The following is a 26,869-nucleotide window of genomic DNA, read 5'->3' on the forward strand; positions in this document are numbered from 1 at the left end:
AGTGCCAGGGTGTTCATCCACCAGGACTGCGGTGAGCTGTTGCAGGTAATGGAGTTAGTAGCCGTTCTAAACAGTTACCCAGGAACACCTGGAATATAACCTCAGATTTCCTTTTTTAAAAAAGTATTAAATATTCTTTTTTTACACATGAATTTCCAGGCTGTGAATATCTTTGATTCAAGATCTGGTTCTGTCACCTAGGCTGGAGTGCAGTGATGTGATCAGAGCTTCACTGCAGCCTCTAAATCCTGGTCTCAAGCCATCCTCCTACTCCAGCCTCCTGAGTAGCTAGGACCACAGGCACACATCACCATACCCAACTCATTCTTCAAAGTTTTTATAATGACAGAGTCTCGCTGCGTTATCCAGGCTGGTCTCAAATTCCTGACCTCAAGTGATCCCCCCACTGCCTTGGCCTCCCAAAGTGCTGGGATTATACTATGCCCAGCCCAGGTTTTCTTTTTTGTAGCCGGCTCTTCGGATGGATTTGAGTTGATGTAAATGCAGAATGCTAGTTGTTCTTTGCTACAGTTAAGTGTTAGTATTGTTGATGATAAACTGCCTGATTGTCAGGGTTATGGCACCTAGAGGGTTGTGACTTGGTACGGACTGTCAGAGGGCTACATGTCAAGCATGGGGAAGAATAGCTGAGGAATGGAAGGGGGAGCTTCCTTGACTCTCAAGTGGTCTTGCCGAAAAAAGCAAGTGCATCATTCTTGCTTTTTTTCAGGTGTGCCCCATGAAATGGACAGGCACCGAGCTATGCCTGAGATATTGCCGTATCTACTAATGCAGTGGCTGCTTGTGTGAGCTTATTCTGTGCTGTTTCGTGTCAGATAAAGCTGAATAAACTGATGTTGATCACTTACTGTGGTCTTTCATTCTTTTGTGAATTCTGAACCCAGAACCAACTGATAATGAGTCAGTGGTTGTGTACAATGCTGTATTCATAAAAGTAAGTTCCGTTCTCTTATGTAAATTTATAATTCATTTTCTTTTTCAGTGAAGCCTTCAGGTACAAGATGTTACGTTGATGGATCAGAAGAAATTGGAAGTGACTTTAAGCTAAAATGTGAACCAAAAGAAGGTTCACTTCCATTACAGTATGAGTGGCAAAAATTGTCTGACTCACAGAAAATGCCCACTTCATGGTTAGCAGGTACTGCTGATAATAGTATTGGTACCAGGTGCCATTGATTTGGACTAAAATCTAGTAGGGGGTGTGTGTGTGATTTGAGATAGGGCCTTGCTCTGTCACCCAGGCTCACTGCAATCACTGCTCACTGCAGCTTCGACCTCCTAGGCTCAAGTCGTCCTCCCACCTCAGCCTCCCAAGTAGCTGGAACTAGAGGTGCATGCCATCACACCCCGCTAAGTATTAAAAAACATTGTTGTAGAGGCAGGATCTCACTGTGTTGCCTGTGCTGGTCTCAAACTCCTGGGCTCAAGGAGTCCTCTTTCCCTGGCCTCCCAAAGTGCTGGGATTACAAGCATGAGCCCAGGCATGTGCCCCACCTGCTTATATATTTCAGATTCCCAAATGCTTGCTTTCCCCTTTCTACATAGAGTAAATAGGATTTCCATGGGAATTATTCAGGGTTTTATAGTATCAATTTAGTGTCGTATATTATAAAGGAAGAGCTATTCTATGATTTCATTTTTTAGGATATTATAATTAGTTACTTTGGTGGTTTTTTTTCTTTTTTTTTCTTTTCTTTTTTTTTTTTTTTTTTTTTGACAAGGGGTCTCGCTCTGTCACCTAGGCTGGAGTGCAGTGGCAGGATCTCGGCTCCCTGCAGTCTTCAACTCCCAGGCTCCAATGATCCTCCCACTTCAGCCTCCTGAGTAGCTGAGACTACAGGCATGTGTCACCATACCCTGCTAATTTTTGTATTTTTTGTAGAGATGGAGTTTCTCCATGTTGCCCACACTGGTCTCAACCTCCTGGGCTCAAGCTCTCTTCCCCCCCACAGCCTCCCAGAGTATAAGCGTGAGCCATTGTGCCTGGCCAATTTCTTTTTTTAATTGATGAGAAATGTTCATGATTATAACTTAGATAGTGGCTAAAGTAGAGTAAGAGTTGGATCTTTAGTGCTTCGACTAGGTTTAAACTATAGTAATTTACCCATGGCTTGTCTATAAATTAAAAGCAAACCCATGTGACACTAACTAGAAAGTTACAAATTGGCCAAATCTGTTCACCCATTTGTTACAATTGACTTCCTAGTTCAAACTGATTACCAGGCTCCACCCCACCATCCACTGCATCCTGATCTTCAGTAGGTTTTCTCTCTGCCTCTATTTTTTTCAAACTCAGAGACCAATCTGGGAGTCCTCTTCTGACTTCCTTTTGTATGTTTCTTCCATCTAGGGGGGAATAAAATAGGTTTTGTATGTTTTCCTGCTGCATGAGAGATCCTTTGTGGGATGCCGTAGTGTGTATAGTCTGATGTACCCCCAGATGGGTTTGCAGCAGCTACAGTGGACCAACACGCCTGCTCCAGCGGAGGCTCTGTGCTGCAGGGGGTCATGGCTACTTTCACCTTGATACACATGAACTGGAAGCATGATTGTTTGAATTCTGGAAACATCTGTGTGGCTCAGTGCCAGTTTGTTTGCATCCAGTCTTGGTCTGTCTTGCTTTTAACTGGATTGTCAAATTTGATAAGGGCTACGTTTACTAACACCTGATAACAGTACATACTATAAAATGAGTTTGTTTTCTTTTTCCTCCTTCCATAGAAATGACGTTATCTGTTATATCTGTAAAAAATGCCTCTTCTGAGTACTCTGGGACATACAGCTGTACAGTCAGAAACAGAGTGGGCTCCGATCAGTGCCTGTTGCGCCTAAACGTAGTCCCTCGTAAGTATCTTCTTTCTGTTGGTGGTTTTGTTTCTGTTATCTTTATACCACCTCCTTTAGTTCAGTCAGCAAATGTGTATTAAGGGCAAGGGGACACTGACTTTGATCAGAACACTGTGGTTTGATTATTAGCTTTTCTAGAAAAATATATTTTATTTAAAAAAACTTCATAATTGCAATGATATACTAAGAAGGTAAGAGTTGTCAAATCAACCCTTGTACTGTGTTTAGCTATTATGTTGAGTAGCTTAGAACACTCTTATGTGTTAACCAAGATAGCTTTGAATATTAAAATCTTTCAGACAGGTTTTATCATTTTAATGCTTGAAATAGATTATACAGTTCAGAAGACAGTTCTTTTAATGAATTTTTTCCCCGAATCAAAAAGACTAAATAATTTGTCTCCTAAAGTTAATACATGTGATGTGATGAAATCAATAAAAAAATGTGTAGCCTACCTTCAATATCTATACGTGTGTGTGTGTGTATATATTTTTCGTTTGTTTGTTTACTATTAATTCTTCTTATTTTAGCTTCAAATAAAGCTGGACTAATTGCAGGAGCCATTATAGGAACTTTGCTTGCTCTGGTGCTCATTGGTCTTATCATCTTTTGCTGTCATAAAAAGCGCAGAGAAGAAAAATATGAAAAGGAAGTTCATCACGATATCAGGTAATTAAGTGAGACAGGAGTTGACTGATGTATACCAAACATATGTCATGTCTCTAAAGCATTAGTTCTCTCATTAACCACCCGAAGCATCTTTCTTAGGAGAAGGGATAAAGCTTTGGCCCCGTTTTTCTCAATACATTTGAAAGCATTTACTTTTAACTCCAAGTGCAGAGCTCCAACCACCATTCATCGTGCCCCGCTCCCCAACCTTCTTGTACCCCATTTTAAGAGCCACTGTGAAATGATTATCTCAAGACTGCCTGCCTTTTTGAGAAGAATTCCCACCTGCAGTGGGAGGGATGAAGCCTTCAAAAAATAAAGCGGATATTGAGGTTTGGGAAAAAAAAAAAAAATCTGACCTGATTGTATCAGGTAATCTGGTAGTTTGTAGAACGATTGGTAGTACAATTTTTATTTTCCTTAAATATCATAAATCAGAAGGTCTTAACGAGAAGTGTGCATATTCGATAACAGAACTTTAGAAAGTAGTAACACATGACTTCACACCCTAGAAATTGACATTTGGTAGATCTGGGGTGGGGTCTGGACACCTGTGCAGGGACACTTCAGAGCTATTGTGGGTTTGGTTCCAGACCACCGCAATAAATCACACGAATGTTTTTGTTTTTCCGGTGCACAAAAGGTTATGTTTATACTATATTATAGTCTAAAGTGTGCCGTAGCATCATGTCTGAAAAAGCAGTGTAGATACCCCAATTAAAAAAGACTTTATTGCTAAAAAATGCTAATGACTGAGCCTTCAGTGAGTCCTAATCTCTCCGCTGGTGGAAGGTCTTACCTCAGTGTTGATGGCTGGTGGCTGATCAGGATGCTAGTTACTTAAGGTTGGAGTGGCTATGCCAATTTCTTTCTTTCTGTGGTTGTTGAGTTTTTCTCTTGTTTGTCTGTTTTCCGAGACAAGGGCTCGTTCTCTGTTGCCCAGGCTGGAGTGGAGTGGTGCAGTTATGGCCCACTGCAACCTCTGCCCCCTGGGTTCAGGTGAGCCTCCCACCTCAGCTTACCGAGTAGCTGGGACTGCAGGCATGAGCCACCACACCTGACTAATTCGTGTAGTTTTTGTAGAGATGGGGTTTCACCATGTTGCCAAGGCTGGTCTCCAACTCCTGGGCTGCATTAGCTCCTACCAAGAATGTCAACCTGTCCTTTAAAGCTTTGAAACCAGACACTGACATCTTTAGCCATTAAAGGCCTAGATGGTGTCTTCTTCCAGTAGAAGTCTGTTTTGTCGCTATTGAAAATCTGTTACTTAGTGTAATAACCTTCATCAACGCTCTTTTAACTAGATCCTCTGAGTAACTTTCTGTTGCTTCAGTTTGTATTCTTATGTTATGGAAATGGCCTTTTTCCCTAATCTCATTAACCAGCCTCTGCTAGCTTCCAGCTTTCTTTCTGCAACTGCCTTAGCGCTCTCAGCCTTGATAGAATTGAAGAGAGCTAGGGCCTTGCTCTGGACTGGGCTTTGGTGTAAGGGAATGTTGTGACTATTTTGATCCTCTCCAGACCACTAAACTTTGTCCATATCAGCAATAAGACTGTTTCGCTTTCTTACCATTCACGTGTTCACTGGAGTAACACTTTGACTTTACTTTAAGAACTTTTTCTTTGCATTTACAATTTGGCTTGGCTGTTTGGTGCAAGAGACTAGCTTTCAGCCAGTCTCACTAAGGTTGATTATTTCTGGGTTTGATTTAAAGAGAGCCCTGCTGGTGATTGCTTGGGTCCAGGAGTTTGAGCTTGCAGTGAGCTGTGATCGCACCACTGCACCCTAGCCTGGTTGACAGATCGAGACTGTCTCAAAATAAATAAAAGTTTTCTAAAAAGTAGAACTATGATAACTATTCCTTTTACTTGAACACTTAGAGGTCATTGTAGGGTTATTAAGTGGCCTAATTTCAATATTATTGTGTCTCAGGGAACAGGGAGGCCTGAGGGAGGGGTGAGAGAATCGGGGGGTGGTTGGAGGAGATGGCCAGAACACACACAACATTTATTAAGTTTGCTGTCTTATATGGGCATAGTTCATGCTGCCCCAAAACAAATTAAAATAGTAACATCAAAGATCACTGATCACAGATCACCCTAACAGGTATGATTATGAGAAAGTTCTAACTGTTGTGAAAATTTCCAAAACGCAACACAGACATGAAGTGAGCAGATGCTGTTGGAAACATGGTACAGGTACATTTGCTTGACACAAGGGTACCACACACCTGCAATTTGTTAAAAAAAAACATGCCATAAGTATCTATGAAGTGTGATAAAAGCAAGGCACAATGAAACGAGTACGCCTGTATTTTTAAAATGCACCAAAGATAACTCAGATACACAGTTATTCTTCGGTATCCATGGAGGACCTCCTGCAGATACCAAAATCCAAGGATGCTCAAGTCCCTGATATAAAATGGCAGCCAGGCGCAGTGACTCACGCCTGTAATCCCAGGACTTTGGGAGGCCAAGATGGGAGGATCATTTGAGCTCAGGAGTTCAAGACACCAACCTGAGCAAGATGGCAAGAACCTGTCTCTATTTAAAAAAAAAAAAAAAAAAAAAAAAGAAAAAGATACAAAATGGCGTACTATTTGTATATAACCTGCACACATTTTTCTGTATACTTCGAGTCATCTCTAGATCACTTATAATACCTAATGTAAATACTACGTAAATGATTGTTATAATGTGGTGTTCAGGGAATAATGACAACAAAAAATCTGTACAGGTTAGGTACAGACAATATTTTTAAAAAAATATTTTCTATACATGGTTTTTTGGCTTCACAGATGTGGAACCCATGATTATGGAGGGCCAGTTGAGCTCTCTGTCAGTGTTTGGTATGAAAATTCTTATGCTTAAATTCCCAGCAAACTTAAATCTGTAGTGTTTTCAGCTAAGGTTTCAGATAACTTTAATACAAAAATAATTTTTTCTTTTCTTTAAAAATTTTTTTAAATGTATCATTTATTTATTTTTTTGAGACAGAGTCTCACTCTGGCACCCAGGCTGGAGTGCCATGGCGCAATCTCGGCTCACTTAAACCTCCGCCTCCTGGGTTCAAGTGATTCTCCTGCCTCAGCCTCCCGAGTAGCTGGGATTACAGGCACCTGCCACCAAGCCCGGCTAATTTTTGTACTTTTAGCAGAGACGGGGTTTTGCCATATTGGCCTGGCTGGTCTTGAACTGCTGACCTCAAGTGACCTCCACCCGCCTTGGCCTCCCAAAGTGCTGGGATTACAGGCGTGATTAAGATAGAAATATATTTGTAGGTGTTAGTGTTTTCTCAACTATAAAGTGTTACATGGCTGTAACTAGATTATCTTGACCAGTGATACTAGAATATGAATGATTTGAGATTTGTGTTTTGTAAGACAACATTCTGGAATCATCTACATTTGTGTAAATACCATATTTTATTAAGTGTGAAGTCATAACTCTAATCACAATGACAGATTGGGGACAGATGCAGGATTTATGATGTTATGGCTTGCACTTTTTGCTTTTTTGTGACACGCATACACACACACACTTTTATATGTTTGGTACCTAAATACAGGCTCTTATCCATGCTTCATAGCTTACATAATTGTAGGTTTTTAGAAATTTATTCTCTTGACATGTATTGGGGATTTTGCTTTCCAGGGAAGATGTGCCGCCTCCAAAGAGCCGTACGTCCACTGCCAGAAGCTACATAGGCAGTAATCATTCATCCCTGGGATCCATGTCTCCTTCCAACATGGAAGGATATTCCAAGACTCAGTATAACCAAGTACCAAGTGAAGACTTTGAACGCACGCCTCAGAGTCCGACTCTCCCACCTGCTAAGGTAGCTGCCCCTAATCTAAGTCGAATGGGCGCGATTCCTGTGATGATTCCAGCACAGAGCAAGGATGGGTCTATAGTATAGAGCCTCCATATGTCTCGTCTGTGCTTTCCATGTTCCTTTCCTTTTTTTGATATGTGAAAACCTATTCTGGTCTAAATTTTGTTCCTAGCCTCAAAATATATCAAAAAATAATCAGGAACTGTAAGGAATATATTTTTTAAAATTTTTGTTTGGTTATATTGAAATAGTTACAGGTATTAAAGTTAGTAAAGACAAGTTTACCATCTGAAAAAGCTGGATTTTCTTTAAGAGGTTGATTATAAAGGTTTCTAAATTTATCAGTACCTAAGTAAGATGTAGCACTTTGAATATGAAATCATAGGTGAAGAAATTGGTGAACTTACTTGCATACCAAGTTGATACTTGAATAACCATCTGAAAGTGGTACTTGATAATTTTTACCATTATTTTTAGGATGTGTATCTCATTTATTTATGGCCCACCAGTTTCCCCCAAATTAGTGCAGAAACATCCATGACAAAATTACTTATGTATGTTTGTACTTGTTTTTATAGCTCCTTGGAAAACTCTTGTGTTTGGAATATCTCTAAAAACATAGAAAACACTATAGTGGTTTAGAAATTACTAATTTTACTTCTAAGTCATTCATAAACCTTGTCTGTGAAATGACTTCTTAAATATTTAGTTGATAGACTGCTACAGGTAATAGGGACTTAGCAAACTCTTTTATATGCTAAAGGAGCATCTATCAGATTAAGTTAGAACATTTGCTGTCAGCCACATATTGAGATGACACTAGGTGCAATGGCAGGGATAGATTTTGTTGGTGAATAGTCTCATGCCTTGAGATCTGTGGTGGTCTTCAAAATGGCGGCCAGCCAGATCAAGGATGTAGTATTTCATAGTTCCCAACTAAATACTGGCTTTCCACTTTAGGTGATATTTTTATTAGAAAAATATTATAACTCATTTATTGTTTGACAATTATAGATTGAAATTTCCTAATTTATTCTAAATTTTAAGTGGTTCTTCGGTTTCAGTGCTTTATGTTGTTTGTTGTTTTTGGATGGTGTTACATATTATATGTTCTAGAAACACGTAATCCTAAATTTACCCTCTTGAATATAATCCCTGGATGATATTTTTATCATAAATGCAGAATAATCAAATACATTTTAAGCAAGTAAGTGTCCTCCATCAATTCTGTATTCCAGACTTGGGAGGATGTACAGTTGCTGTTGTGTGACCAAACATGTCTCTGTGTAGTTCTGGCAAATCAAGCTGAGCTTCAAAAATGTTTGAGTCTTAGTTTTGTGAAAGTGATTTATTCTTAAAAAAAAAAAGAAAAAAGAAAAAGAAAAAAAGATAAGAAAAAGGAGTTAAGGGACTACTCCTCCTTGCCAAATGTGCTAAATATCATTTTAGGAGAAGAAAGTGGATTTATTGTATTTCCCTTAAGATTGTGAGGGAGTGTGGATATAGTAGAATGAGCCAACAGTCTCTTTATAATAAATACGGTCTGCAATAAATTCTTTCACTAGCTCTAAAACCTTTCCCTAGATTTTAGTAGGGAGTTGGTTTCTGTTAATATCTTTGGGTGCTGTGGTGGTAAATGCTACATTATAAACGGTGGCATGTATTTACGGTTAGAGTATTGTGTGTACACTTTTTAATGGTAAACTTAAGCTGAATGTGTAATGGATTTGTGTATAGTTTTACATATTTGGAAGCATTTTAAAAATAGGTTTTAACCTTACATAAAATTACTTTTATACTTGTGTTAACATTTTCATCTGTGCCTTTTGGGTAATTTAATTTCTATTATGAATTTCTGGTGCCTATGAGCTAGCTATCACCTACCTGAAAGGTGCTTAGAGGTGAAGGTACTGTTTCTAAAAACACATCACTGTGACACCTTTCTATCCTCACATTTCCAAGCTTGCCTCTTTTCTGTTCTTTGTGCATATCACTTAAGCGATTGTGTTATTCATAAAGATTTAGAAATTTCAATATTCCCAACACTCTGACTATGTTTCTGGTTTTATAACAGTAGCCATTTTTGAATGTCAGATGTTCGGCCTGTTTTATATGAATAAAGTTTATTTATAAAGTATTATGAAAAGTAAATAAACAGAACATTAATAATAAAATTTTGGTTCTTCCTATTCCTGACTTTCATATAATGAACATTATCCTATTGATCTAAGTAGAAGTTATAGAAAGTGGACACGTATAAGACTTTCCTTCCTTTTTTTTTTTAATAACACATGAGGAACAAGACTTTTCTTCCCATATATTTCATATTTTAGAGGACATTGTTTTATAGGCTTACGTCTCACTGTAAAATTCTGTCAGCCAAAGAGTACTGATAAATTTTCAAGTAGTTCTCGCTGATAATTTCAGTTGAACCAGAGATCAAATATTTGCTCCCGAATTGCTATTGGTAATCAAGTAGTTGAACAAAAAATTATTAAAGCATTTCAGTTAGATCAGTCAAGGACAGTACTGCATCTTAATAGCAAAGCCATTTGATTCTACTTTATAACTGAGAGACTCGATACTATCCATCTCTGTAGGTTACAAAGGATACTTTGAAGAGAAATGGTACTTTCGAATATATAGTTCTGTACATTTTTTGTTTTTTTTAAAGAGATGGGGTTTCACTGTGTTGCCCAGGCTGGTCTCAAACTGCTGGGTTCAAGAGATCCTCTTGCCTCGGCCTCCCAAATTGCTGGGATTACAGGGGTGAGCCACAACATCCAGCCAGTTCTGTACTTTGAATATGGAGTCGTTTACAGCTATTTTTTTTCTTACTGGCAATCTTAACTAATATTATTCCCTTATTAGAGAGCCTCTCACTCCCCCACCCCCTAAAATGTCTGTTATTCATGACAGTAACCAATTATTCTGGACAAATTCCTTCCTTTTAATTTGAGCTATCTGCCATGGACTTTCTAAAATAGAAACACAGCCCGAGTGTATCTTAGGGAGAGTGGGATTGAAAAAATCCAAATCACTATCCATATAGATCATGGATATAAAGAGATACCTGATTTTTATTAAAAAGATACTTTTTAAAATTTGAGAGTTAATCTTGGAAATTTGGAACAAGTAAAGGGGCAAGTAAACATTTTGATTAAATATCAAAGGAACTCATTGCATGAAGGTGACTATCAAATTCTGTGATGTGTGGCTTCTTAAAAATATTCTCAGTGTCTTGTGTGTGCGTGCGGCATGTACATTTGATGTTATGTGAATGTTAAGAGTTTTTTCTTCTAATTTTCACTTCAGCAGTGTTTAGGGCTTTCAGATGCCTTATTCCAGTGTGAACAGAAAAAGTTCGTATTTTATGTGGTTAATGCTTTGATGTGTCACATAAAGAGTAGTTTGTAGAAAATGTTGGCACAGTTTTAACTTCTTAGTGGCTTGTGACATTATATTATATATATATATATGTACATATATCTTTATAACATTCCTGTGTTTAGTAGTGTAAATGTTCTGGGCAAGTTTTAATATTTTGAATGCCTTTGGATATTCCAGCAACAAAGGCATTATGTTCTGCAATAGGATTTCTTACTCATTTACCTATTTTAACACTAAGATAGGCCATAACTGAGCACAAATTCCTTTTATAAATGTCATAGAAGCAGGGAAGAATAATAAACAAATGTGTGAATTGTGGTTCAGTTTATTTATCTTTCGGGAAGGCTGATCATTTATCTTATAGCAGATAACACCAGCCTCTTATTCATTAAGGTTAACTTTTGTAAAGTATCTTATTTTATAATTTAAGAATATAGTACATATCAGTTGGGTTTGGTTTTAGTCATCGAGACTAAAAGTTCCATCAAAACAGAACTTCGTGTTTTCTGCTAACTTATTTAATGACACGAGTTTTAAGAGAACCACAATTCATTGATTCACTTATTCTTTTCCCTAATTGTGAATTTTAGTGATAAATACACTTGTACTACTGAGAAAAATATTTTGACACTCCACGTGTGCAAAGTATAGAATTGATAGTGTCAGTTTCAGATTTTGTATGTACGATTTCTGGCTTATATATCCAATGGTGCAGATTTTGAAATTTGTTAAGAACAAAATTTGTTAAGAAAAACAACTTGCTCTAGTTTTGTGACCTTGTGTACTTTTGAAATAAAATCGAGAAAGCATTTCTCTGCCTCATGGTGTGGCTTTATTGTGCCTTTTATACAAATGTCCGCTAAAGCTTCAATATTTTATTCCTCCCTGCTTGCTGTGTCATGGTTTCCTTTCCCCCCGTGCATCCTCTAAACAGAAAGAATAAAGATTGCAACAGTCATATTAATACATCGTTGAAAACATGTCAAGCATACAGACCAAAATCTCCCCATTCCTGTGTGCTTATATAATAGTATATAATATTTGGGGTTCTGTGATCATTTCAGAATTTACAGTATAAACTCAAACATTTTTCAGATACGTTGCCAAATGTGTGTGTATATACACAGATACGAGGCTGGGAAGTCAAAGATCAAGGCACTGGCAGATTTGGTGGCTGGTGAGAGCTTACCGTCTGTATCAAAGATGGCGCCTCTTGCTGTATTCTCACATGACAGAAAGGAGAAAAGGAAGCTTCCTCTAGCCTCTTTCATAAGGCCATTAATGCTGTTCATGAGAGTAGAGTCCTAATGATTTGATCACTTCCCAAAGGGGCCCCACATCTGAGTGCTGTCACGTTGGGTATTAAGATTTCAACATATTGGCCGGGCGCGGTGGCTCAAGCCTGTAATCCCAGCACTTTGGGAGGCCGAGGCGGGCGGATCACGAGGTCAGGAGATCGAGACCATCCTGGCTAACACGGTGAAACCCCGTCTCTACTAAAAAATACAAAAAACTAGCCGGGCGAGATGGCGGGCGCCTGTAGTCCCAGCTACTCGGGAGGCTGAGGCAGGAGAATGGCGTGAACCCGGGAGGCGGAGCTTGCAGTGAGCTGAGATCTGGCCACTGCACTCCAGCCTGGGTGACAGAGCGACACTCTGTCTCAAAAAAAAAAAAAGATTTCAACATATTGGTGAGATTTGGGCTTCTGGCTAATAAGATATATATCAACGTAAGAATTTTAGGGAGGCACAGATATTTGAACCAAAGTAACATCTCATTTTAGCTTAAAGTATTTTCATTGACTATAAATGTTGATTTCAGGAAAAACCAGAATGGGCTATTGATGCTACTGTAAGAAGCGTGTTGAGGAATATTTTGTTTATACCAGGGTTTCTCAACCTCGGCACTATTAACATTTTGGGCTGGATAATTCTTTGTTGTAGGGGACTGTCCTGTGCATTGCAAGATGTTTGGCAGCAGCCCTGGCTTCCACCCACTGGATGTCAGTAGCACCCTGGCCCCCCCACCAGCATGCCCATCACAGTTGTGATGATAAAAAGTATTTCCAAACATTACCAAATATCTCCCCTGTGGTCAAAGGCAAATCACCTCCTTTTGAGAACCACTGATTTATACTGATGTGAAATTTTCTACTCAGGGATTAAAAGGTGAAGAGCACAGGGCATAGTGCTAGAAGGCACAGGACATGCTTAAATACCACTTATTACTAGTTGCTTCACTTTGCTTCAGTTTCCTAGTACTTCAAATGGTACAAAATACCTACTTTACAAGGGATGTTGGAAGATTTCAAAGAAATAGAATTGATACAATAATGAAAGTTGTTGGTATTTACCCCTGATAACTGGGATACTGATAATGGTACACAGACTTTCAAGGAATCGAGATTTATAGTGCAATATGCTAAGTGAAACCGAGAATAATTAAATGCCTTTAATTTAGACCATATCTTAATCTTATAGCTCTAATGGCCAGATCATATTTCTGGTTAACAAATAGCAAAGCTGATTAAACTGAGACAACATTGGGTATGAAGTAGTTTATTATTCAATAAAAATAGTGTAAGTCTAAGGCATAATCAAAGATAATTTCAAGATGCAATAATACCAACAGTGAAAAAATCAAGAAGCTAGTCCAAGAAATTAAGCTTGGGTTTTTTTGCTGGTGTTTCCAAAGTATAAATCAAACATACCTTGTTACTTAGATGATTTTTAAATTGTATTCAATATTTATAGGGGAAAAAGTTGCTACTCTAAGGTAACTATACAAAAAGAAGCTATTAGGTTCTCCTAAATTAGGGGTACTTCTGTGCCCTCCTCAATGTCAGCACAGGTCTTTTATGGCACAAAACCTTTGCATTCTAATTATTTCGCCGGTTTGATAGACCTCCTTCAGTACTCTGTAGGTGATTTACCTACCTCAGTCCCCACTGCCTACCTCAGTGACTTCCAAATGGCTAAGTAAATGCTGAGTGGGTATTTAGTAAGAAAACTGTGGACACTAGGGACAAATATGTGTTCATTAAATATGCGTCATATGTTCTACAAGGCACCTAGCCTGGTCTCTTCAAAAAGGCAGTATTGGTCAGGTTTGGTGGCTCACGCCTGTAATCCCAGCACTTTGGGAGGCCAAGGCGGGTGGATCACTTGAGGTCAGGAGTTCGAGAGACCAGCCTGGCCAACATGGTGAAACCCCGTCTCTACTAAAAATACAAAAAAAAAAAAAAAAAAAGCCAGATGTGGTGGTGCATGCCTGTAATCCTAACTACTTGGGAGGCTGAAGTGGGAGGATGGCTTGAACCTGGGAGGCAGAGGTTGCAGTGAGCCAAGATTGCGACACTGCACACTCCAGCCTGGGTGACAGGGTGAGACTCCGTCTCAAAAAAAAAAAGAAAAAAAAGAGCAGTATCATGAGAAAAAGGATGAGTATGTGCAGTGAGGGGAAAGGCTGCACTTGGCTTAAGGAGTTAACTTGCCCAAATACAGCATGAGGTTACCTGACTGAATAGTAGCGAACATGGAAACAAAACTCATTATCAGAAGCAGTTTATAAATATATTTCTAAAGCCCTTCTTACGGATTCCTGCTGAGTAGGTCTAGGGTGAAATCAGTGACTCTTCTCTCCCAGATTATTTCAATAATTAACCAACTTTGGGAGCCTCTGGCTTAGGAAACCCTTTGCAGATGACTGATTTCCATGCTAAGGCACTAACGTTAAGTTTTTTTCCCCTTGGGCTTCACAAAATTGCAGACTTTTAGTGTGGTTGAAAAAAAAATACCTACTTAAAAATTGTTGTTTAATTTGGTATACTAATAATATTTCTTAGTATCAGAATTTGAGGTGATCTGCTAAAATACCTAAAACAATTTCATAGAAGATTTTAGCTTTCCACAAAACCTGAAGAGTATTATGTCAAAGTCTTTTTAAATGGCTAGTCTTCTGAAATACCTAGGCATTTACAAGTAATTTTTTGTTTTTTGTTTTTTGTTTTTTTTTTGAGACGGAGTCTCGCTCTGTCGCCCAGACTGGAGTGCAGTGGCCGGATCTCAGCTCACTGCAAGCTCCGCCTCCCGGGTTTACGCTATTCTCCTGCCTCAGCCTCCCGAGTAGCTGGGACTATAGGCGCCAGCCACCTCGCCCGGCTAGTTTTTTGTATTTTTTAGTAGAGACGGGGTTTCACCGTGTTAGCCAGGATGGTCTCGATCTCCTGACCTCGTGATCCGCCCGTCTCGGCCTCCCAAAGTGCTAGGATTACAGGCTTGAGCCACCGCGCCCGGCCTTACAAGTAATTTTTATGTGTGATTGTATTAGCCGTAAAAAATGCTACAGACTGCTTGAAGAACAGAAATGTGTTATAGTTCTGGAGCTGGAAGTCCAAGATCAAGGTGTTGGCAAGATTGGTTCCTTCTGAGGGCTGTGAGGGAGGGATCTGCTCCAGACCCTGTCTTTGGCTTGTAGGTGACCATTTTGTCCATCTCTCTTCCCTCTATGCATGTCTGTCACCGTGTGTGCATTTCCATTTTTTAAGGACACCAGTCACCGAATTAGGACCTACCCATATAACCACATCTCAACTAATTGCATCTGTAGCAAATCTGTTTCCAAACAAGGTCACATTCTGAGATTCTAGAGAATCTGAGACTTCAACATAGAAATTTAGAGGATGGGGACACTTCACCCCATAACAGTAATGATGACTGCACATTTTGAGAGGGACTAATAAGATAGTGTGCATTGGTATAAAACATGTACCCAGAGGGTTCTCTGTTTAACTTTCAATGGCATAATAACAGTATCAACACCTAAATAACTATGCCAACATAGGTATTTCATGATCCTCAACTGCCTCCGCCTGCCCCAGAAATATACTATTTTTATTTCAAATATGGGTGACTTTGTTAACTTCACATCTGCCTGTCAAGTGAAAAAGTAGTTGATGAAACAGTTATGATGCTGGGCACGGTGACTCACACCTGTAATCTCTGCCCTTTGGGAGGCCGAAGGGGGTGGATCACTTGAGCCAGCAGTTCGAGACCAGTCTGACCAACATGGTGAAACCCCATCTCTACTAAAAATACAAAAATTAGCTGAGTGGTGGCACATACCTGTAATCCCAGTTACTCGGGAGGCTGAGGCAAGAGAATTGCTTGAACCCAGGAGGCAGAGGCTGCAGTGAGCCGAGATCGTGCCTTTGCACTCCAGCTTGGGCAACAGAGCAGACCCTGTTAAAAAAAAAAAAAAAAAAAAAAGGAAATGATTATGAATTTGTCTTTTTAAGTGAATCTTGCTGACAAGATAAAACTACTTTTTGAGGGAAGTAAAGCTTAAAGGAACTTCTACATTTCACACTTGATCTTAGCCAAAAGTCCAAGAAGTGATAAGAACTTCTACATTTTAAGTTATTCACAAGATAACTATGAACCTGAAATAGTTTGTAAAGTATTTCAGAAAGGTAATGCACAAAGTATAGAGTGAAATCTAACTCACCCTCTCACCTCCCAGTTTCTGTCCCCACTTCCCGTTCAAAAGACATTAACTGATTGCTGCTTCAATGTTGGTAATTTTTGAATAGGTCATCTATTTCACAGAATAAAATTCAAAAGGTCTGAGTATATAGTGAAAAATATGGTCAGTTTTTTATTTACCCTTCTAGGAATGTTCTATATATATTCAAGTACTCGTGTATGTGTGTGTGTGAGTTTATCCTGAATATTTATTTTAAAAAGTTAACAAAGAATGGATTGGTCATGATGGATGAGTGGATATTAGGTTTTTGGTTGGAGCAACTGTGGGGGAAATTATGATATGAAACTAGGAAAGATAGAAAGATTAGCAAATTTGAAAGTAGAATCCTGTTTTAGCCATGCAACGTATAAAATATCTATTACAATCTAGGCATGATGATAGGAGGCAGGTGAATTACCAGCTTGGACCTAAGTAGAAAATTCAGAAATGGAGAGAAAATTTGGCAGTTTTAAGCCTTAAGGCAGATTTTTGACAGGAATAGATGAAGTCATCATGGTAGAGAATGCAGAGAGAAGTAAAGGCAGTGGTCGGAGCCCGAATTCTTTGAATGTTCTGAAGTGAAGCTAAGGAAATCAGTTTTGAACATGTTGAGTTTGAGAAGTTTATTAGATATACAAATGGAGATGATGAATAGATATCTAGATGGATCTGGAGTAGGAGAGAGGACTGGAGATAGAAAAATGTTGATTACCAAGAACGTGTGTGATATACACAAGTACCCAAACTATGGCACTTCACTCAAACAGGAAGTAGGAAATGGAAAAATGTGGAATATATATATTATACATACACACACACACACATACATACAGACATAAGAGTTGATATTTAGGGGTGCAATGCTGTCAGCCAGTGAAAAAGATAATATTCCTGGCAACCTTGAATAAAGTGTCTCATTCTATCTGCCGCTGTTCCTGTTGGGAAGGCTTTTCTGTTTTCTGTTTTGTTTTTGTTTGGTTTTTTTTTTGAGGCAGGGTCTTGCTCTGTTGCCCAGGTTGGAGTGCAGTGGTACAATTACAGCTCAGTGCAGCCTTGATCTTCCTTGCTCAGCGATACTCCTGCCTCAGCCTCCCAAGTAGCTGGGATAGCAGGCATGCCAACATGCCTGGCTAATTTTTTTGATTTTTAGTAGTGAGAGGTCTTGCTGTGTTGCCCAGGCTGGTTTTGAACTCCTGAACTCAAGTGATACCCCTGCCTCATCCTCCTAAGTCCTGGGATTACAGGTGTGAGCCACCATGCCTGTCCTCAATTGTAAAATTTCTAAAGTTAAAAAAAAAATGATTTTAGGCTGGGCGCAGTGGCTCACGCCTGTAATCCCAGCACTTTGGGAGGCCAAGGCTGGTGGATCACCTGAGGCCAGGAGTTCAAGACCAGCCTGACCAACATGGTGAAACCCTGTCTCTACTAAAAATACAAAAATTAGCCAGGCGTGGTGGTGGATGCCTATAGTCCCAGCTACCTGGGAGGCCAAGGCAGGAGAATTGCTTGAACCTGGGAGGTAGAGGTTGCAGTGAGTCGAGATCGTGCCACTGCACTGTAGCTTGGGCAACAGAGCAAGACTCCATCTCAAAAAAAAAAAAAAGTTTTTCAGGGCTTTGGAAAGGAGGAAAAAGAAATATGCCCAACAGGGTTCCATTGACTGAACAAATTTAATCTGGTATAAATGCAGTAAGTGCTTACCAGGCTGTTGGCAAGGAGATGGAGAATCCTCCAAAAATACTTTGGACAGGATAACGCCATAAAAGGAGCTTGGGAGATAGCCAGCTCTGGTTCCATCTCTGGCTTCACCACTTACTAGCTGGATGACCTTAGACAAACCACTTAACCACTCCTTTACCTCACAAATAAAATAGGATAATAGTATCTACCTTGTAGTATTTATCCCAATTTTTATGGGATTGCTGTTTACATATGTCAAGTATACAGGCTGGCACCTGGTCAGTGCTCAGTTAAGTGTTAGCTTTTAGCATCATTATTATTCTTGAATTATACTAGTAATATTTGCCTCATTATCTCATATAAGGTAACTATATCCCACTTTTCCTGGGGTAGGTTTATGTCTGTTACCGTGGTGTAATTGATAACAGCAATAAATCATTTGCTCTCAAAAGTATGTTGGATTGGGCAGTAAGATGTATGGTTACCCTGCCTTTGGGATTTTTACAGTAACTCGGAAGTAGTAGTCCCTTGGTGTTACGTACTAACCGTGAGAAAAATAAATGTCTCTCCTCACACCTTCTCTGTCACTGTTCAGTCAAAAGCAGAACCAGCAGGTCCAAAGATAGCGAGTTACCTCCATTCAGTGTTCACAATTACAGGCCAAGCGCTTTGTTCCACTCTTTCGCCCTTTCTCACTTCTGCACTTGACTAGTCTTTATTTATTTAAAGACTATTTATTAAATTTAAATTTATTAAATTTTTTTTAAAAGCACAATATTTATAGTTAAATATGTTACATTTCCATGCTGTTTAGACTGTCTGCAAACCTCTAGGATATACACCAGTACTGCCATAATGTGTGACATCATTTACTGTGTTATATCAAAATACCTGCCAGTAATGAGAACTATTGAAATAATTTCTCTATAAGCCAGCATGTGTCTAATTCATTGATTATCCAAATTCAAATTTGATTTTCATCTGACTTGATTGTGAAATATTTGAAACATTGTTTTCCAGCCTGGCGCAGTAGCTCACACCTGTAATCCCAGCATTTTGGGAGGCCAAGGAGGGTGGATTGCTTGAGCCTAGCGCAGTAGCTCACACCTGTAATCCCAGCATTTTGGGAGGCCAAGGAGGGTGGATTGCTTGAGCCTAGGCGTTCAAAACCAGCCTAGGCAACATCAGCGAAATCCATCTCTACAGAAAAGACAAAAATTAGCTGGATGTGGTGGCACATGCCTGTAGTCCCAGCTATTCGCCAGGCTGAGGTGAGAGGATCACTTGAGCTCAGGAGGTCAAGGTTGCAGTGAGCTGTGAGTGTGCCTCTGCGCTCCAGCCTGGGCTACAGAGTGAGACCCAAAAAAAAAAAAAAAAAATTTTTTTTTTCCTTGTTAAGATAACACTGTGACCAAATAGTGAATGAATTTTAAAGTGTTTTACCTGACATCATCACCAAAACCTGTCCTATTTCACCTTCTGACATATTTAAATATATATATTTTATTTTTAAAGTGCATGTTCTCTAATTTTTTTCTACTTAATCTTATTGTATCATAAACATCTTATCTGCTGTTGGAAGCATTTCATGTATATCCATTTCAATGAAGCATGATGTTTGATTAAGTTGATGTTCCATAACTCACATTTTCTTACTGTTGGACCTAGAGATTGCTTTTAATTTTATGTCATATGGAAATGTTGCATTCCTAGAGTCTTTTCCATTCTTTTGAGCATTCGGAGCACAGGTATTAAGACAATGGGTTGTTGGGAAAAATGAAATGAAATTTAAGTGAAACCACCTTTTTTCATGTCAGACCATTCTGCAAGCTTTTTTTTTTTTTTTTTTAAATTGATGCATTGATCTCTAGAACACAATTTAAGAAACCTTGGTAAAGAAAAAAAGTGAACTTCTGGCCCTTTTTTTTTTTTTTTTTTTTTTTTTTATTGTGGTAAAAACATTTAACATAAGAACTTACTCATCTTGTATAATTGAAACTTTTTACCTGTTGAGTAGCAATTCCCCATCTCTCCCTCCCTGTTTCTCCTGGCACATCCTACCCTCTGCTTCTATTTGTGTGACTATTTTATATACCTCATAAAATTGGTTTTATGCAATATTTGTCCTCCTGAGACTGCCTTATTTTACTTAGCAAAATGTCCTCCACGTGCATTCATGTTGGATATAGCAGGACTTTTCTTGTTTTTTTTAAGGCTAATATTCATTGTATTTAGATATCGTTTTCTTAATCTCTTCATCCATCTATCAACATTTAGGTTCTTTGCACATCTTAACTGTTGTGAATAATGCTGCAGTGAACATAGGAGTGCAAACATCTCTTCAATAACTTGATTTCAGTTCTTCTGAAAATACCAAAAGATTGGTAGGATTGCTGGATCATAGGGTAGTTCTATTTTTAATTTTTTGAGGAACCTCCATACTGTTTTCTATCATGGCTGTAGCAATTTACATTACCACCAGCCGTGTACAAGAGTTCCAATTTCTCCACATTTCAACCAACACTTACCTTTGGGTTTGCTTTTGTTTGTCTGTTTGTTTCATATCTAAACTAACAGGTGTGAGGTGAAAAGTTCTGGCCTTTCCAAGCGAAAGGCATATAGTGAAATCACCAGGTAAGAGTGTGTAGAGTGAGAAGAAGCCCAAGTTGGTGCCCTGGGGCACGCAGGAACTAAGGAAAACCTACTATGAAAGTGAAATCATACATGATGATGGACCAGTTCTGCTAGGATGGCTGGGTCAACACTTAGTACAGTGGATTAAAGCATGAATGAAATCTAAGGAAGCAGGGCTGGGCTCAGTGGCTCACACCTGTCATCCTAGCACTTTGCAAGGCCAAGGCAGGCAGAGCCCAGGAGTTCAAGACCAGTCTGGCCAACATGGCGAAACCCCGTCTCTACAAAAAATACAAAAATTAGCCGGGCGTGGCGGCACGCACCTGTTGTCCCAGCTACTCAGGATACTGAGGTGGGAGGGTTGCTTGAGCCCCGAGGGTTGAGGCTACAGTGAGCTATGATGGTGCCACCGCACTCCAGCCTGGGAAGACCTTGTCTTCAAAAAAAATTAAGAAATCTAAGGAAGCAGTACATTTTGGATGTACCTGTCTCAAATGAAATCCTAAGTGAGGTTCATATCGTATCAGATGAAATGGTTATTGTTTATCTTCTCTTTGCCTCCCCACATCCCCCCTTCACCAGATCCCCCACTAGTTCCTGAGACATCTGATTCATAAGACCCAATGTAAAAACTAGTAGACTATTCTTTCAAGGTCCTTGGTGGTGAAGGGAAGGAAAAAGCAGGAGGGCACAGTAACTAGAGCAGGGCAAAGGTTAGTTTAAGATAGGAGAGATGCAAGCATAATTAATGTAGGCTGTGGAAAGAGAGCCTGGAAAGAAGAAGGGGCTGAGATGAAATGAAGAACTTCAGTGGAGGGATTAACTTAAAGAGGGGAAGGAAAACATTTTCTTCAGAGATGGATGCCAGACAGTGAGAGAGTTGGATGCAGATTAATACATTTGTGACTGTTTTGATAGGATGTTATTAGATGGTCTCACTTTTCACTTTTCTTTTTTTTTTTTTTTTTTGAGACAGTGTCTCACTGTGTCACCCAGGCTGGAGTGCAGTGGTGCAATCTCGGCTCACTGTAACCTCCGCCTCCCAAGTTCAAGCGATTCTTCTGCCTCAGCCTCCCAAGTAGCTGGGACTACAGGCACCCGCCACCACACCCGGCTAATTTTTTGTATTTTTAATAGAGACGTGGTTTCACTGTGTTAGCCAGGATGGTCTCGATCTCCCGACCTCGTGATCCACCCATCTTGGCCTCCCAAAGTGTTGGGATTACAGGCGTGAGCCACTGCGCCCGGCCAGTCTCACTTTTCTTTATGACGTATAGGTGAGGCCATTCCTTGGGCGGGTTGGCAGTGGTGGGGTAGGGTAAGACGACAGAAAAGAGATGAAATTTAGGAAATTTGGGATGGATAATGGAAGAGAGAAGAGGCTTAGAATACAGAAATCAGCCCTTGATTGGTGACGGTGCTGGTGAGGTTTGGATCACAAACTTGTTAACGCTGGCCATTTAGGGCCTGGAAGTATTAGCTGGCAGAGTAAGTGTTCAGTTAAAGTGTGTTTGTATGAAGGCATGATTTGTTCCCTTCCTGTTGCATTCTATAAAAAGACACAACCTTTCCTATTCATTTACTGCTGCATATAGAGGATTTGGATACATCTAGCCTCAGGAAGACATGAAGAGGTGATGGACCATTTTATTTATGTATTTATTTATTTCCATAGAGATGGTATCTTGCTATGTTACCTAGGCTGGTCTCAAACTCCTGGCCTCAAGCAATCTTCAGCCTTTGCCTCCCAAAGGCATGAGCCACCAGACCTGGCCCTGGACCACTTTAGAAAGAAATACGAATCCACCTGATTATGAAAACAGCCATTTATTAAATTTATTAATTTATTAAACAGCATCTGCAGTTAAGTATGTTCTCCTAGACAAGAGTTGATGAAAACTCTCACTTCTAGGTTAACTTTGCTAAAACACTTATGTTCACTGTCTTGCTCAAAAGCTTTCCTCGACAACTTGAATTTAAAGATTAAAGTCCGGCCAGGCGTGTTGGCTCACGCCTGTAATCCCAGCACTTTGGGAGGCCGAGGCAGGCAGACCACTTAAGCCCAGGAGTTTGAGACCAGCCTGGCCAACAAGGCCACACCTGTCTCTAGTAAAAATACAAAAATTAGCTGGGCGTAGTGGCGGGTGCCAGATACTTGGGAGGCTGAGGTAGGAGGATCATCTGAGCCTGAGGAGGTCAAGGTGGCAGTGAGTTGTACTCGCACCACTGAACTCTGGCCTGGGTGACAGAGTGAGACCTTGTCTCAAAACCAAAAATACATAAATAAAGATATAAATAAAGTCTAAACCATAGGTTTAGTAGCTTTAGACTTTAACATCTGACCCTCCACTATTATACTTACTCTATCCTTATACTGGCATGTACACGTATTTTGTTTTAAATAAAGTTTAAACATTTAAATATTTAAATAAAGTTTAAAACATTGTATACAATGTTTGTTTTTCGAGACAGAGTCTTGCTCTCTCACCCCGGCTGGACTGCAGAGGTGTGATCATGGCTCACTGCAGCCTCAACCTCCAGGGCTCAAGCAATCCTCCCACCTCATCCTCCCACGTAACTGTAACTATGGGCAGGCACCAGTACAGCTGGCCAATTCTTTTGTAGTGAGGAGGTCTCACTATGTTGTCCAGGCTGGTCTCAAACTCTTGGGCTCAAGTGATCCTCCTGCCTTAGCCTCCCAAAGAGCCGGGATTACAGGCATGAACCACCTTGCATGGCCACAAACTTGTTTTTAATTTAACAGCTGCTCTCAGGTCATTCTGTATTTCCCTTTGTATCTACTATCTTCGGTACAAAGCAAGCTTTTTTCCTCCCAAAACTGTATAGTATTACATCAAAGTGATACACTATAATGTATGTAATCAGTTGCCAATTGATGGTCATTTAAATTAATCCCATCCTTTTGGTATAACGAGTAAAATTACAATCCATATATATGTATATATATTATTTTGTGTATGTATAGAGATATCTTGAAAATAAATTTCTAAAAGAGGAGCAACTGAGTAAAGAGTATTTTGATAGCTAGTATTAAAACAGCATCCTAAGTGTTATAGCAGCTTATGCTTTCAATACATGAGAGTGTTTATCCCCTGAAAATCTTCATCAGACTCTTATCCAACTTGTTGATCTCTCCTGACCTTAGGAGAAAAATATCACATAGTTTAAAAGTCTACCCCTCTTTCAATTTGCTCAATTGAGCATCTTTTTCTTTGTTTAAAAACCATTTGTAGGACCAGACACAGTGGCTCACACTGGTAATCTCAGCCCTTTGGGAGGCTGAGGTGGGAGGATCACTTGAGGCCAGGAGTTCAAGACCAGCCAGGGCAACATAGTTGAGACCAACATCTCTACAAAACATAAAAAATTAGCTGGATGTGGTGGCATGTGCCTGTAGTCCCAGCTGCTCAGGAGGCTGAGGTGGGAGGATCACTTGACCTCAGAAGATTGAGGCTGCAGTGAGCTCTGACACCACTGCACTCCAGCCTGGGTGACAACGCTAGCTAGACTCTGTCTCAAAAATAAGTAAATAAATGAACAAATATATATATATATATTTGAGAATTCCATTGATATCCTTTGCCATTTTTCCTTTGGTACTAGTATTCTGCTAATTTGGAGGAGTTTTTTTTTTTTTTTTTTTTTTTTTTTTGGACGTCGCTTCACTCTTTGTTGCCCAGGCTGGAATGCAGTGGCACAATCTCTGCTCACTGCAACCTCTGCCCTGCCGGGTTCAAGCGATTCTCCTGTCTCAGCCTCCCGAGTGGCTGGGATTACAGGCACCTGCCACCATTTCCTAAGGCCACATAGCTAGGAATGGAATCTAGGTCTCCTGATTCCTGGTCTAGCCGAACACGCCCAGCCAATTTTTGTATTTTTAGTAGAGACAAGGTTTCACCATGTAGGCCAGGCTGGTCTCGAACTCCTGACCTCAGGTGATCCACCCGTCTCGGCCTCCCGAAATGCTGGGATTACAGGCATGAGCCACCACACCCCCCCTGGAGGAGCTTTTACATATTAATAAAATTAGTTCTTTGTGATTTGACCCACAGCTTTTCCCCTCAAGTTATCTTTGACTGTTTATATTTGCCCTTTTATGACTATGTAACCTTAATCCTTTCTAAGTCCCACAGGGAAGCCATTTCCAAACCATTCTGGTTCAACCTGACTTATCTCTCCCTCCTTGAAATTGTACCCTCATTGGGAGCTCAGGGTTACCTGTCTTCATGTGTTTATCTCCTATCTCTAAGCAGATGTCAGACTTCTGAAAGGCAGAAACATCTTTACATCTAACTGTTCAACACATAAACGCTCAGTAATCTTTGTTGATGACAATAATTGTAGCAGCTCTGGCTATGTTCGTATCAAGCCATTGCCACATGTATCCTCAAAACAGTGTGTCTCCTTGATTTGTCTTTGGTTTCTTCATGTTGCCGGAATTTTTGCCAAGAGCAGTTTCATGGATTCAGCACAAACTAATGAAGAAAATGAGTTATCTTGCATTTGCAAAGATGTGTCTAGGTTATATCTTACGTCAGCTGTCACACACTATCCCAAGTTCAGTGTTGGCTGCTGGCACTGTGCTCTTTTAATGTTGCTAAGTAAGACATTTTTCTTCTCACACAGTCCCAGAACTGTCAACAATGAGAGAATTTTGGGGGAACAGGAGGATGACCTTGCTATTCTCGGAGGAGAGAACATGATAGAAAAAATATCAGTGACTGCAATTTACAACCTGTTGGAAAATCACAGTCCTCTAATGTTCACCAGTCTTTTAATCTGACAAGGAGGGGACATTTTATGTGTTCACAGAAACAAGAGAACACAAAGTAAAATTAAACAATTACATGACAGGAAACGTATCTCTGCCTTGTCAACTAAAAGATACTATCTGCTATGTTTGGGACGCGGTAAAGATGCGCTGTGTAAGGCCGGGCGCGGTGGCTCAGGCCTGTAATCCCAGCACTTTGGGAGGCCGAGACGGGCGGATCACGAGGTCAGGAGATCGAGACCAGCCTGGCTAACACGGTGAAACCCCGTCTCTACCAAAAAAATACAAAAAACTAGCTGGGCGAGGTAGCGGGCGCCTGTAGTCCCAGCTACTCGGGAGGCTGAGGCAGGAGAATGGCGTAGACCCGGGAAGCGGAGCTTGCAGTGAGTTGAGATCCGGCCACTGCACTCCAGCCTGGGCGACAGAGCGAGACTCCGTCTCAAAAAAAAAATAAAAATAAATAATAAAAAAAAAAGATGCACTGTGTAGTAGACCAGGAGAGCTTTATGAGCGTATGTATATGTAGATTCAATTTAAACTTCTTGTAATGTTACGGGCAAAAGATTTGTGGTACCGTTAAGTGAAGAAATTTACATAGCAGTTAAAGTTCTGCAAAAAAAGAGAAATATCCGTAGGCTATTTTACATGTTAAAATAAAAACTTTTAAATGTCTATGGTAGTCATAGGAAAGATACACCAAATTTTAAGAGATTAACTTGGGGTAGTTGTTTTTCAAATTTTCTCCAACATACATGTATGACTTTTGTACATCATCCATTTTAGTACCGGAGCAATACTTGAAATACACTACCATCTCATCCAAAATAGCCATCAGATGATTTGGCCATGATGACACACACACTCAAAAATCCACTCTGCTCCCCCTGGTATCAGCGAACAGACATATTTTAATGATTACATACCCAAGTGTTAACTAAGATACACATGTATAATCCTCTCTCTGAGTTCGCTCAAAGGCTGAGGAAGAAGAGAGAAATATCTTAAAGAGATTTTTAAAATTCAGCACTATCCTAATGATCACATGGGATTCCTTTTTGGACCCTTTCTTTGAGGACAGTTTACCAGAAAGACCTCGTGATTTGGTCCCATCTCTGTTAAAATTATCTTATAATGGATCTACAGGGCTGCTCGCGGGTGTAGTACCTCACGCAGAATGGATCTTACCCTCCTTCCTTCCTTTTGTTGCTGTGTTAGAAAGGGATCCATTATAGCCATAAGTTAGTGCTTTTGAGGCTTGCTTACGTAGGATATGCTTATTCCTGGGTTTGTTTTTTTGTTTGTTTGTTTTTGTGTGTGTGTGTATGCAATCAACTCAGGTGAGAAAGATTTGTGCTTACTCATGATTAAAGATAAATGGAAGGATTCTGTTAGAAGAAGTAAATGTAATGGTTAAGAGTTTGGACTCTGGAGTTAGAGGTTATCCTGGCTCAGCCACTGAACAAATGAGGAACAAACTG

The 26,869-nt window shown here is 39.8% G+C and overlaps 1 protein-coding gene across 2 annotated transcripts in view; it reads left to right on the forward strand.

Annotated features, from left to right (window-relative positions):
• The window catches only part of CXADR (CXADR Ig-like cell adhesion molecule), a 78,958-nt gene that overhangs the window by 44,757 nt on the left and 7,332 nt on the right, over positions 1–26,869 (forward strand). The window contains exons 4-7 of one of the 2 annotated variants that reach the window (XM_031665675.1): positions 1,004–1,159; positions 2,743–2,865; positions 3,399–3,537; positions 7,192–7,375. In XM_031665675.1, coding sequence (XP_031521535.1) covers positions 1,004–1,159; positions 2,743–2,865; positions 3,399–3,537; positions 7,192–7,375 — 602 coding nt within the window. Of the gene's footprint in view, positions 1–1,003; positions 1,160–2,742; positions 2,866–3,398; positions 3,538–7,191; positions 11,574–26,869 lie in introns of those variants that run through there. The other variant, XM_003895608.5, reaches the window with a different exon arrangement.

Source organism: Papio anubis, chromosome 4, assembly GCF_008728515.1.
Source record: "Papio anubis isolate 15944 chromosome 4, Panubis1.0, whole genome shotgun sequence".
NCBI lineage: Eukaryota > Metazoa > Chordata > Mammalia > Primates > Cercopithecidae > Papio > Papio anubis.